The 14202-nt window shown below is 39.8% G+C and overlaps 1 protein-coding gene across 1 annotated transcript in view; it reads left to right on the forward strand.

Moving 5' to 3' along the window:
* RP1 (RP1 axonemal microtubule associated) overlaps window positions 1-14202 on the forward strand; it is a 378450-nt gene that overhangs the window by 179348 nt on the left and 184900 nt on the right. Inside the window, exons 17-18 of the mRNA XM_077166764.1 lie at window positions 538-669; window positions 9184-9383. Coding sequence (XP_077022879.1) covers window positions 538-669; window positions 9184-9383 — 332 coding nt within the window. The remainder of the gene's footprint in view (window positions 1-537; window positions 670-9183; window positions 9384-14202) is intronic.

Genomic DNA, 14202 nt, shown 5'->3' on the forward strand with positions numbered 1-14202 from the left:
GGTTGGGGAAAGTCTATTTCTGAACAAGATGTCAAAACAACTTGCTTCTAAAAAAAGGCAGACAACTAAAGATGTCCTTCATTTATAAGTATGTGTGTATTTCTTTGATTATCATATTTCCTCATGACCATATGAAGTTCTGTGTGAATGACGTGTTAGTTTCCCCTTTTGAGGAAGGTAAAGTACCAGGCATCAAAGGAGTCTTCACTTAGAATCTATAAGAATAACATAAAATATTGTCATGCTATTTTATGACTTGAAAAAGTCATTTGATTCACAAGGTGGTGTTAAACTGTTGCTTGGATTTACAAAGCAGTGAATAGATTTAAAGGAAATATCATCCATATGCAGCCTGCTGCAAGAATAAAAAAGGCACTTCCTGGTAACTATGTGATGCAGAGTAAAAAGATTTGAGCAGACACTGAAAAGGAAACAATGGCAAAATTTAAACTTGCACAGTCAAACATATGCTGAGTGTTTTTTAAGAAGAAACAAATGATTCTGAGAGGATGGCATCTCTTAAAATCTTAATTTCAGTTGGCAGAGATTACCCAATGGGACCATCTGTGACATTCAGTCAAGAGGAGGAAAAGGTCCACAAGTCAAAGAACCAGATGGAAATATCACCAAAATCGGCAGCCTGGAGTCCCTTACCTTCTCCAACTGCAAGTAACAGCAGCTTCTTTTTCCTTCTCCTGGCTTTTGGTTTGTTTGTCTGCATTGCTTCTTCTTTGTTGCTACTCCAGGAAGATCATCAAATTATTTTTGTGATATTAGTTAGTGACACCATATAAATTGCTTTTAAACTATTATCGTGCCATTTTATGCTTTGGTTTTATATTACACAGAACACATATATTTTAAAATGTGTTTATTGCTTTGCCTTGACTTCTGTGTCCATTCCAGAGAAATTACCTGAAAACAAGGTTGTTTTAAACGAGAACAGTGTAGTGGACTATCATCTATAAAACATCCTGTGAATGACATTAAATTCTTCCCAAAGTCTAAGTAACAACAAAAATAATCTCCATTTTTCTCATGTAGAAATTGAGGCATGAATAAATTGCCCTGGGCACAAGAGTTCTGAATTTCTAGTTTTTCTCCTAATCTGATAATATTTCTTTTCTTCAATGTGTTACCTTCTATTTCACTGGGAAGTATAAAGTCCGATGTCTGACACGTTCTGCGCATCAGAATCCGGTCATCTTTGGGTAAAATGAAAGAGGGAACCACTGTCTCTGAGCCACTCGTTTTTTGTAAGCCCATTTTAGGAGATTAATGAATTATAAGTTATCTCAAAGAATGCGATTTTTTTGAAAATTAGATTGGGTTTGCTATCTTTTCTTTCACTTAGTAAGAGATAATAGATGCTTCTTGTTGACAACTCTATGATACTATCATATCAACTGTAGGGAAAAAAAATCAGTGTTTTGATTTGTGCCACATTGGACTAGTTTCAGTTTTATACTTCCGTGTCATGTCATGAATCCATTCAGCAGTGTGAAGAATCACACTGCATGAGAAGCATGTGCTTAGTTAGAATTTTTCACAGAAGGAGAATTTAATCTTTGTGTCAGGAAGTAATGGCACCTAAATCGGGGACAGCCTCCTCAAGTAATGTTGCAGTAGGTTGAAAATAGCATGCTAGCTGAAATCTCTAGGAATAGAGACTTTTTTAAGAGTGGCAAAATGCTTAAGAGAAAAGATTCTATATACCTTAGGAAAATTTGTATGTCTTGGGAAAAACATTTAAAAAACATTACCATCATTAAAATTTTAGGGATTGGTGAGTATAAGTTCTCAATTAAAACAGACCAAGTAATTTGTAAGAGTGATAAAATTAGGCCCCATGATAAATATAAACCTTTTCAAATCATTCTTTCATTTAATCAGTGATTAAATATGCATTGCGTATCTATGAAATGTCAGAAGTAAGGAAATGAAATGATGGGCAAAAAAAGAATTGGTCCCTCTTTAAATTTGCAGTGTAGTGGGCAGAGGGGCATTCAACAATTAATTATAGAAAATATCTGATTAAACACTGTTACGCCATATGAAGCATCCAGGACATGCTATGCACTTAAAATAAAATTTAAATTATTAATTCTTTGTAAAAAAACTTAGGAAGGTAGTTTTTCATGGCAGTTCAGTGGTAATAGAGCAGCAATGGAGAGTGGATCCAGGACTGCAGAAAAGGAAACTGAGATTAATTTATTAATGAGGTATTTAAAACATGACTTAACACGTATTCATGAGTGCTGCTGTGTACAAGGAACTGTTGGGGCACAGAGATTCAGTCATTCAACGACCGTCTGCCGTGTGATAGGTATTGTGCTAAAGTGGACCTTGCCGAGCCACAAAGCATGATTCCTGTTAGGAACCTTCTAGAAGAAGTTTGTTTCTTGCAGAGCTGCATGGAAACCTACTCTCGCTGAGTGCTTAATCCTTGCAGAATTCCAAGGCAGCAAGCCTGGCCACTGTTTTGCCACCACATATCTGCAACGTCAAAGCTTGTACCCAGCCCCTTCCCCCCGACCCCACCAGGGGACTGGCTCCTACTCCCTTGGCATGACTGCAAGGTGGTAGAACAAGGCTGGAGACTAAGATTCTGCCACACATCAGGGAAGGTGTAGGGGTTGCTGGGGCTTTGCTAATCATTCAGCTATAAAGTTCCACACCCAATAGCTAGGATCCCACCCCCAGAGTCAGCCATCTGGCCAGGCTGGATCCCTATGCAGTACCCCAGATTTCCGTTGGCAGTAAGAGACTTGTGCAACTGCCAGCAGTCATTTCTCCATGAGTTAGTCCTGTCTAAGTTGTCCAGAGCTGCTATGACAAATACCACACAATGGGTTGGCTTCAACAACAGGCATTCTTTGTCTCATGGTTTTGAGAATAGATGTCCAAAATCAAGATGTTGACTTCTTTTTCTTGGGGTTGGTAATGTTCTTGTGATTGCATTCCTCTGTCCCATGGCCATCTCTTTCTCCTCTCTGGCTTCTTTTGACTGCATCTGAATTTCTTCTCTTTATATGCCACTAAGCATACAGATTAAGACCCACCCTCATTCAGTCTGGTCATACCTTAACTAATAACATCTTAAAAGGTTCTATTTACAAATGGGTTCATACTCACAGGAATGCAGATTAAGATTTGATCATTTTTGGGGGAGGGTGGTAGAGTGTGGGACATGAGTCAATTCCCGACATCCCCCTCCCCTGGCTAGCTTCTGAAATCCTGGGCTGCCTGGCCATTTGCCCTTGTTGGTTTGACACATGTAAGCATAGAAGGTGGCATCCTCAAACGAGAATAGGACTTTTCCATGAGGGCCATGCTGGCATCATCTTTGTTTTGTTTGTTAGTTTTTGTATGAACAGGCACTGGGAATTGAATCGAGGTCTCCGGCATGGCAGGTGAGAACTCTGCCTGCTGAGTCACCGTGGCCTGCTCCATCATCTTTACTTTTGTGATATTGATTAGGTTAATTCACGTATATTTTACTAATAAAGGGCCTCTTTTAACTAAAAATCTTATAAATATGACAAAAGGGTTAGTTTAGAAGAATTAAATCAACACAATAGAATATGTAAGATTAACAGATAGCCAGATACATATAAAGCAAGTGATGAATCATTTTTAGGATTAATGCCTTTTCTATTGTTAATAAACAATTGTTTTCCATTAAACGCCCCTTGGCAAGGCTTATTTGGGTGGGTTAGGATACAATCTTTCTCTTGTTCCTATTGGTGATCACCTTTCTTCACTGTGGATTTGACTGACCTCTTGCGCGGATCATGTTTGCCTCTGCCTGTCCACGATGGATGTGCTGGCTCCTTCTAGAGCAATAGCGGAGTGGAGTGGTTAATGGCACTGACTTTGCACTTGGATGTGAAGTCTTGGGATTCCAAAGGGTGAAGCGGCCTCTGATGCAAATGAACTTTGCAAATGCCATCTACAAAAATCCCCATGATGTATTTTAAATGTCCTTTCTCTGATTGCCATGGAAATGGTTTATAAGCACCCATGACTTTAGGTGGGAATACAAGTGTCTTCATGTATTCATGAGTCTACCTAGAAGACTCATTCATTTCTGAGTAATTAGATCATTATCCCCTTTAGTTGTCTTCTTTCTACCTCAATCAAAATCTGCAGTATTAAAAGTGGTTTTTTGACAGAAATAACTTCCTTTTAGTTTTGCAATATAACTCTCTCATGCTAGATAATTTGAATTATATTAGCCATTCACATTAAAATATATGTTAGTTGAAAAAATACTCTAGAAAACATTTCATACTAATAAAGATATCCAAAGGGTAGTACAAGATGTATAGAGCTTTAGAGATTGGGAATTACGGATAAAATAAACCTGTTCATAGAAACCTCTACTTAGCGTGGTTTGGTGGAAAGAATAATGAACCAGAATTCAAGGAATTATGTACTGTACCTGTTCTGCCCCTCAAATATCTGTGATATTGGCCACAATACTTGACTGTTCTAGAATTGTTTCTTTATTATTAAATTATGACATTAAGCAGTGTGACCTGTAAGGTTTAATGTGTTTTTTCCATTAACCTCTTATCTTCACACTGAAGATGATATACTTGTCTGCCTTGCTCTTGGGTTATAAAAAAAGCAGCTTCTGCTCATTTATTATCTCTGCTTCCTAGTTTGAGGGTAGTGGGATTTCTTTGGATGAACAAATTACAGATTCCATCGTTTACTTTTTTATTTAGAAGTGTTCATCTCTCAGTGTTTATCCAGTATTGTCTAAAAGAACTAGGTGATCTAAATGTTAATCACATTGTAAAGTGAAACTTGAGTACTTAATTACCTAATTAGGGTCAAACATTCTGGGATAAAGTAACCATTGATACCATTTCAGCAAGTTACATTCTAATTTATCTCCATATGATTTAATGCTGAGAAAGTAATCAGAATCACCAGAAAGGAGAGTAAAATCGTTTCGATTTTACTTTTAGGAATCAAAAATAATTTTCTCAGACTTTGACAACTGAAGAAGCCTGGGAAAGAAAATATGAAATCTGCTATCAGGTTGATGCTTTTTATGTTAAAAGTGGTCAGCAGCAGTCTTCAAGAAGAGAAGAAAAATATGTGCAAATGTTATCATTAAGTTTTATAGTACAAAAGAATGTAAAACACATAAAACATAAAAATTATATCATCTTACTATGTCCTCAAAAAGTACTTCAAATATTGATTTCTATTTGACATACAGGTATACACTTATATAAGTTATATTTGGGCATACAATTTTGTAATCTGCTTTTCAGATTAATAGAAGGTAGTAAACATAAGCATTTTTCAAAAGACTTAATATTATTTGATAAAATAAGTTAAGTTAGGGTTAATGGCTATTTTTCTAAGACACTGTAACATAAACTATAAAGGGGCACTGGCTTCCAACTGCTGTTTACATTTCAGTATAAATCTACTTTCTCAAATGCTATCTCAAATACTGCTGCAAATGCCCAATACACACAAAGCTCGTTTTATGTCCCTGCTCTGATGGTGACTCATGCCTCAAGTTGACTTCACCTTTGATCCCTATTGATGAAATATTAGAGTTGGGTAATATATTTATTTCCGCGAGTAACGTTTTCTTTCTTCAGAGCTTCAGGAGACCAGGAGTGCAAAGGTAGCTTAGCTTTCATTTTTTTGTTTTTATTTTTTTGTCTGAGTCATTCTAATTAGTGCTTAATTAAAATGTTCCATCATCCCTTTGGAGGGCATTTTTTTTAGTCACCTGAATAAATTTTAGGTGCCTTAGATTTTATTCAGGGATGCTCTGGGAGTCTATCAATTAATCTAGAGCCCCCATCACATATTTTCTCAGCTCAGAGAATTTTAAACCTCTGTCAACAAAAGCAATGACTGTTTTGGTCCTCTGATGGAGAAATTTATAGCCTGAGACTAATGGGCTTTGAGTCGTTTCCAAAAGATCATGGCCTGTGATAGCATTCATATTTAATTGATAACAACACAGATTTTAATTCATTGTTCTATATCATAGATTATGCCATTAATTCTCGTGACGTGAATGCACTGTATGTGCCATTATCTGGGCAAATGATGGAAGGAAACGTTAGAGCAGGAGGAAGGGGCCTTAAAGACCACCCACCCATTCACAGATTAAAACCACAGACAAGCTTAACAAGACACATGGACACCCCAAAACCAAAACAGGGTCACCCGCACTCCAGGTTTGTTTGTTGTTTCCCTGTTCAGTGTTCACCGTTGTTCTCTGGTCTTCCCACCTTCAGTCTTCTCCAGCTCACCCGGATGCAGAGTATTCTTTCTAATAATACCCAGATCAGATTACAGTTGTACTCAAACACCTTGGCTGGCTCTCTGTTTCCTGCAGGAGGGAATGCCAGCTCTGTTCCAACTTGCCTGAGTGCTCTCACATCTCACTCCTCTTCTCACAGTGTTTTATTTGAACTGCGCATCTTCTGCCTTGCCTGCTGCTATAAGCCTTTGACCTGCTGTGTGTGTCCTTCCCTCTGTACAATGTCCTTCCCTCCTGCCTTTCTGCAAAATTCTGATTTTTTCCTTCCTCATCCAGCACCCGCATCCTCGGTGAAGCCTTTCCTCTCCACAATTCCACAGTTGAAGCTCTCTGCTATGTTGAAACTCTGCAGTACTTCTGTCATTTTCTTTAAATGTGCTTGCCTACTTTAAATCCAATTATTTATATGTCTGTCTTCCCCACTAGAGTAGATCTGCGGGAGGAGACTGTAATTATATCTTTCAAACTTTTAATGAGTGCCATTACCATATAGAGGTGATGAACTTAACTCAGTTCCGGGAGAATAATAAGAATGAAAAGTTTTCTTGAATTGAGTAAAACTGAATCCTTTCAGATGACTGACATGCTCAAGATAGTAAATAGGTAAATAGCATCCTAATTTCTAACCTTGGATTACTGATTACTCTCAGGGATCCATACATGTGCTATGAAATTTTTGTTACTGGAGATCTGGGCACCCTGTTGTCTGGGGTCAGAGGAAATCTCAAGTGAGTGTGTGAGGTTCCTGATCACGCTTGTCTAGACGTGGTAGGCAGGGCAGACAGGCATACACAGTCTGCATTCTGAGTTTTGAAAATTAGGTCCTATCATAAAATTGTGTGAGGCCTGTGTATCATGGGTCCTGAAGACAGACCCCAGTCCTGACAATTCGAAAGAAGAGTTCACAGGACTCAGAGAAGCTGTTATGCTCACTGGCATTGTTTGTTATAGTGAAAGGATAGAGATTAAAATCAGCAAAGGAAAAAGGCACATTGCGCAAGGTCTGGGAGCCACCCAGCAGAGCTTCCAGCTGTCCTCTTCCAGGGGAGTCCCTCAGACTGCACTTCCTTCTCCCAGCAACAGTGAGTGACTGCACACATGCAGTCTCGCTGACCCAGGAAGCTCGCCTGAGTCTTGCTGTCCAGCCTCTTCATTGTAAGTCTGCAGTGTCCACATGACTGCCTCAGCTATCCAACCACCAGCCCCCTGGAAGTCAAACTAGTCAGTGTGGCCCAGGGTGTCAAACCTATAAAAACAGGCATTTGCCACACATCATATTTACCCGACATTGCTGGTCAGACCGATACAGTGTGGCCCAGGGCCTCGGGCATACAAAAATGCTTCCCAGGCAGGGTACTCCAAGGGCTCAGAGGCTATCTCCCGGGATCTAGTCAAGTCCCTTTCACTGGAACATTCATGGTTCAGACAACCCAAGCCTGCTGTGTTAACCCTTTACCAGACTATCAGTTTTTCTATGATGCTGCCAGGGCAATGCCTTGGGTAGCTAGCATACCTGCAATGGCATGGAATTTAAACTTGCTTCGCCTGGGTTTGAAATTTAGTTCTTTATCACTAAAGTTGGGGCAACTTATTTACCCTCTGAGTTCTGGTTTTTCTGCCTGTTTAATAGGAGACAATGCCTTGTATGACTCATATGAGTCCTTGTAGGACTGACATTATAATGACTGTTAAATGCTGAGGACAATGGGTAGCCCACAATGAAATTTCAAATATTAGCAGGACTGCTGCTTGCATGTCCTGGGGAATTGTGTTTAGGTATACAAAGAGCACCCATGAACCTGGTGTTAGTCCATGGTTTATCCATCATGTGGCTGGGGCATATTATTTAATCTCTGGGACTCATTTTCTTTATCTAAAAAGGACAAAGTACTTTGACTCACTTCATGAGTCTGTAATGAAGATTGAATGAGAACATTCATCACAGATCCCAGCATGCAGTAGGAGCTTAATAAATGGTGATGGCTATTTACAATGGAAGGAAAAATGCCTACTGTTACAATGACAGGGATCATTCAAAACAGTAAATAGAAAGTAACTTTGCAGGAAGTAAATAGTTATTTGCTGGGTTTGCTGTTGTCACTGCTGATGCTGAACTGATAACATCTGAGGTGCTGCCTGTACTTTCGAGACACAGAACTAAAGGTGGCGGAAGAGTCCTGGCATTCTTTTTGCCCATTTGGCCTGGGGAAATTTATCTCATTATCTTGAATCTGTAACATTTCTACCTGGAAGTGTCAGTTTAGAATTAAGGTCCAGCCATTGGAACAATTGCAGATGATCAATGCATAGTAGCTTCTGGAAATGTGCTTATGAAAATTTCATTTTTTAGTTCCAGATCCTCTCCATGGTGCTGTCCAGTAAGGAAATTCCCCCCCACCCAGAAATAATTTTAGAAACTTTTCATCTCTCCTCAATTTTTAATTTTATGTCTCATCTGAACATATTTTAACTCCACTTTTCTTGTGTTACTTTAGATCATTTCACCCCATAAGTAGTTCTATCTAGAAATCTGCAAGGTAGGCAGGCAGCTTTATGAAAAAATCTGTGTGCACAGAACCACAGGCACCACGGGGCTCTACCTCATTCTCCTGTGAGGACGCACTTTGAAAGACTGCCAGGCACTTCAGAGGCTTCTTGTTCTAATTCAGGTCACTTCAGGGGTTTTCATTCAGTTGACCAGAACTTTGTGGTGAGGAGACAAGACACGCATCAACTCCTGGGAGTAACAGTAGTGCGGTGCCTCCTCATCCATCCTGCCCTTGCCCAGTGTTAGTGTCCTTGGGCTCCGATGTGACAGAGGATTCTGTCAGCCTGACTGTGCATCTGGTCTACCACTAATGCCTTCTCCCCCATAGAAGAAATCCGATGTTCCCAAAGCAGCAAGGAGCTTCTGTCAGAAGATGAATGGAAGGTGTTAGTGCTGACAGGAGATTCGGGGACTCAAGCCAATGTCACACTCTGGGTGTATGGGGATGAAGGAACCAGTGGCCCAATACGTCTTGGCAAGGACAACCCAGAACAGCTCTTTCTTCCCAGACAGGAGGATGAGTTTCAGGTAAACAAACTTGGCAGTAATGTTTTTCTTTGAACATGTCGAAGGTATTCCTGTAATATGGAAGTGTTTTTGTGCGAATTTGTGTGTATTTGTCCTCTATAAAATAAATCTCTGGTCCATTAAAATCCCCACAGACTATCTTAGTGCCTCTTATTATCAGCAAAAGAAACACTTTTTCTTACATATCATATACAAGCAAGGGAAGTTGTAGAAGAAAATGGCTTTCTTTAAAGACAGTCTGTTTTAGAACATTGGTTTGAATCTGGCCTCATAAACCAATAACCTCAACTCGGATGATACGCATTTATTTATTCAGACATTCTTCTGGTGATGAAAACCCTTCTTTCATGAACTCGCATATACATCTAGGTGTGGCTCAGCTGAGCGGCATGGGTATGAAATCATTTTCTTGGCTTCTTGATAGGCCCTGTTTTGAAGCCTGTGCCCATTCTCACCTCTCCCTCTTTAGCATTCAGAGAACACTGGGCTGCTTTGTTTTGACTACTGCTTGTTGTCTCTCTTAGCTCCTCAGGGCTTTGGCCAAATTTCAATTAGGGCAATTACTTTCCACTTCACTAATCCGGCCAACCTTGCGGGTGTGAAAGCTCTGTGGTTCTTTGGTGTACCATTAAAACGGCGGTGGCTGTCTCTGGAGGTATCCTTTTGTGTCAGAAGAATAGAGAACAGAGAATAATTGAGGCCAGCCCAAGCCGGCAGGAAGCCCGAGCTATGTTTTGGGCTGCAGTACTTGGCAACAACTAATACTGAAATGGTTCGTAGGCCTTTCAACCTGAGCCTGTCATTCATTTTTATCAGTACTCTTTTTTTTGCATAAGCAGGCTTAAGGAATTGAATCTGCACCTCTGGCATGGCAGGTGAAAATTCTGCCACTGATTCACCCTGGTACTGGCCAAAACGAAGATTTTTTTTTTTTTTTTGGCATAAGCAGGCCCCAGAAATCGAACCCAGATTTTCCAATGTCAGACAAGAATTCTACCACTGAGCTACCCTTGCCCCAAAGGTCACGTTCCTTTTTTTTTTTTTTTTTTTTGACATGTGCAGGCTCCAGTGATCGAACCCAGGTGCCTGTCATTCATTTTTGCATTCACTAAATTAAGTTTTAGTGAAGAAAGGCAGTTGTCGACAGTTATGAAGGAGCACTTTGGTTCAGTGAACAGGCAGCAATCATACTGTTCACAGCATTTGCATTTCAAAAGATTATTTGAAGATGATTGTTTAGAACTCAGAATGCATTTTATTCCCCAAATAGTATTATATGCTATGGTTAGAACCCCAAACCATCCCACAAAAGTCTAATTTTGTCCATGATATACCTTGTGGTATATGTATTTGTGTGCTGGTGAATATGTCAATGTTTTTCTGGTAAAATTTACCTAGAGTCCAGTCTTGGAAATTTTTGGTAAAAATTCTCAGTCTTTACTCTATGTTGGAATCACTTGGGGAGCTTTAAAAAATACTTTCACCTAGGTCCTCTTGGACATGTCACTGTTTAATTCATCTGGGGTGCAGCCTGTCTGCAGGCACTTGATGACACTTCCCAGGTGATTCTTAAGTGCAGCCAAAGTTGAGAATCACAGGACTGCAAATCTAGTAAGCTGTACTGAAATCTCACCTTCCCCTCTATTATTCAACTGTGTGACCTTGGATACGGCACTTAATTTCTTCAGGATAGCATTCTCTTCACCTATAGAGCATAAAGAAAATGTCTGTTCTTTCAAAAAACCGGATGGTTTGATGGTAAATAGAGAAAATCTATCTATCTATGAATCTATCTATCTATCTAAAATTCTGCTTAACATAGGGAATGTAGTAACTTGGTTAAGAAAAGGGGCTTCACAGTCATGGAGCCTGGGTTCAAATTCAGATCCACCACTGACTTTGAACTTGAGCAGGTTCTGTGACCTTGAATAGGTTGTTTATTCTCCTGAGTCTTCAGTGTCCTCCTCCATAAAGACGGAGGATAGTACTTCCTTCAAAGACCTGCAGTGCAGCCAAATGATATTTAGCAATGTGCATTACGAACACCAAGCTGGAAGGAGGGCGTGCTCTAGTGTGGGAGTTATCACTCCATCCCCTGAGAAGTTGCCCTTTCCCAGGTGTGTTTCTACCAGACTCTCTTATTTATAGCATGAAGTGAGAGCAGGAGCTTGTTTGGTTCCACACTGCTTCCTCAGTGGTGGTGACTGGGGAGGGATCTGAGAGCCCCAGGAGTCTAGAGCCTTGCTTGCTCCTCAGAGTAGTCCCCAGGCCAGGTCACCGGGCATTTGCCTCTACATGGAAGATCTGGGGCCCCACCCTGGATCTCCTGAATCAAAGTCTGCATTTTAACAAGATCCCCAGATAATTTGTGTGCACACAAAGATTGAGAAGTGCGGTCCTCAGGTCAGGAGCAGTGGGGTTGGGACCTCCTCATAGTCTGAGGGTCTTCAGTTAGGACTAACCTGCTCACATTTGTGTCCCTCGAATGACATTGCCTTCTGCGTTCCTTTTCAGAGAACAGTTTTTTTTACTCCGAACATTGCTAAACAGAATTTAGTCTCTCCTCCATTCCTTTTTCCAACCCTAATGTCAGTGGATGCCCATTTTTTAAAAATGCAATTTTGTTGAAGATATTTTATATATTCACATACCATATAAAACAAATTATACAGTTGTTCACTGAATCATCATATAGCTGTGCATTCATCACAATAGATTTTTGAACATTTTCATTACTCCGAAAAAAAAACAAATAAGAATAAAAGTAAAAAGAACACTCAAAACATCCCATACCCTCTTCCCCTATTATGTATTTAATTTTTTCTTATTCATCTGTCTATACACTGGATAAAGGCATTGTCAGTCACAAGGTTTTCACAATTACAAGGTCACACCTTAAAAACTCTATAGTTACAATCATCTCCAAGAATCAAGGCTATTAGATTACAGTTCAACGGTTTCAGGTATTTCCCTCTAGCTACTTCACTACATCAAAAACTGAGAAAAGATATCTATATCATGCATAAGAATATCCTCCAGAATGACTTCTTGGCTCTCTTTGAAATTTCTCAGCCATTGAAATTTTATTTTGTTTCATTTCTCCTCTCTGTTTTGGTCAAGGAGTTTTTCTCATTTCCATGATGCCAGGACCAGGCTCATTCCCTGGAGTCATGTCCCACATTGCCAGAGAGATTTATACACCTGGGAGTCATGTCCCACATAGAGGGGGAAGGCAGTGAGCATATTTGTGGAATTGGCTTAGAGAGAGAGCACATGTGAGCAACAAAAGAGGCTCTCTTGGGGTGACTCTTAGGCATAATCATAAGCCTTTCCTTTGCAGGAATAAATTTCATAAGGGCAGTCACCAAGATTGAGGTCCTGACCCATCAAATTGGCAGTCCCCAGTGATTGTGAGAAGATCAGGTGTTCCCCAGATGTGGAAGTTTAACATTTTCATCTTTTTCCTCAGTCCCTCAAGGGGACTCTGCAAATACTTTTTAATCTACTTTTCAGATTACTCTGGGACGTATTGGGGCATTCCACCAACCTGTACAAATCAACAAGATCTCATTCCCTATTCAAGGTTCCATGTAATTATGTTGTTTGAAGAAGCTGATCATGTAAGTTAGATTAGTGTGATATCAAAAATATAAATTTTGCACCAAATAAATATCTCTTCCTTTGGTCCATACAGAAGTTGAAGTTTTAAAATACAGTCCATATCATCCTTTACCCTTTAGTCTACTTTACCTTAGTCCTAACCAGATCAGCTTCATTCATATCTCTAATTGAAGTTTGGTCATTTTTCAGTGTTTCCAACAGTTGCTATATGGGATAATGCTGACTTTTGAAGCTATAAAACTTTAGCTCTGCATCTCAGGTGTCACACAAATACCTGAAGTTCTAGGGACAGATCAGGTTATATACAGAAAGCTCAGCATCTCAGAATTTAGAAATAACAGTTACTCTGGAAGATGTGACTACTGTAAGAGCTTAAAATCCAGGAACCTTTACAATAGGCCTTCACCTGATAACCTATGCTCTCAAATTCAATTCACTGATTTGCACATTATGGTTAGTGTATATTAGTGAGGCATAATAATATTTGTTTTTTCAATTCTGGCTTATTTTATTCAACATACTGTTCCAAAGATTCATTCGCCTAGTTGCAGGTCTCACAACTTCATTCCTTCTTGCAGCTGCCATTCTTAGGCATACATCACAATCAGCCCTTCCATTCCTTAGTCCATAAACCCTTAGGCCACCTCCATCCATTGCGAATCACCAACACTGCTGCAATAAACATCAGTGTGCAAATGTGCATTTGTGTCTTCACCCTCAGTTCCTCCAGGTATATACCTAGCAACATGGTTTCAGGCCATATGGCAATCCTACAGCTAGCCTCCTATGGAGACACCACACTGCCCTCCAGTAGGGCTGCAACCACTCTGCTCCCCTACCAACGGTGAATAAGTACATCTCTCCACATTTTCTCCAGCACCAGTGTCTCTGTTCATTTTCAAACAGTTTTATTCACACATCATACAATCCAACCTAAGTAAAAAAGTCAGTGGCTCCCAGTATAATCACATAGCCATATCTTCACCCCCACAATCTGTATGAGGACATTTATATTTCTTCCACAAAGAATCCCATACCCCTCCTCATATTCTCTTCTTATTGATATTTAGATTGGCGTATTGCCTTTGTTACATTCAATGGTAGCATATTACAATGTTAACTGTTAATTATCAACCCTAGTAGGCGTTGGTTGTATTTTTCCCTGTATACCATCCCATTCTCACCACCTTGCAATGTT

Source organism: Tamandua tetradactyla, chromosome 6, assembly GCF_023851605.1.
Source record: "Tamandua tetradactyla isolate mTamTet1 chromosome 6, mTamTet1.pri, whole genome shotgun sequence".
NCBI classification, from domain to species: domain Eukaryota; kingdom Metazoa; phylum Chordata; class Mammalia; order Pilosa; family Myrmecophagidae; genus Tamandua; species Tamandua tetradactyla.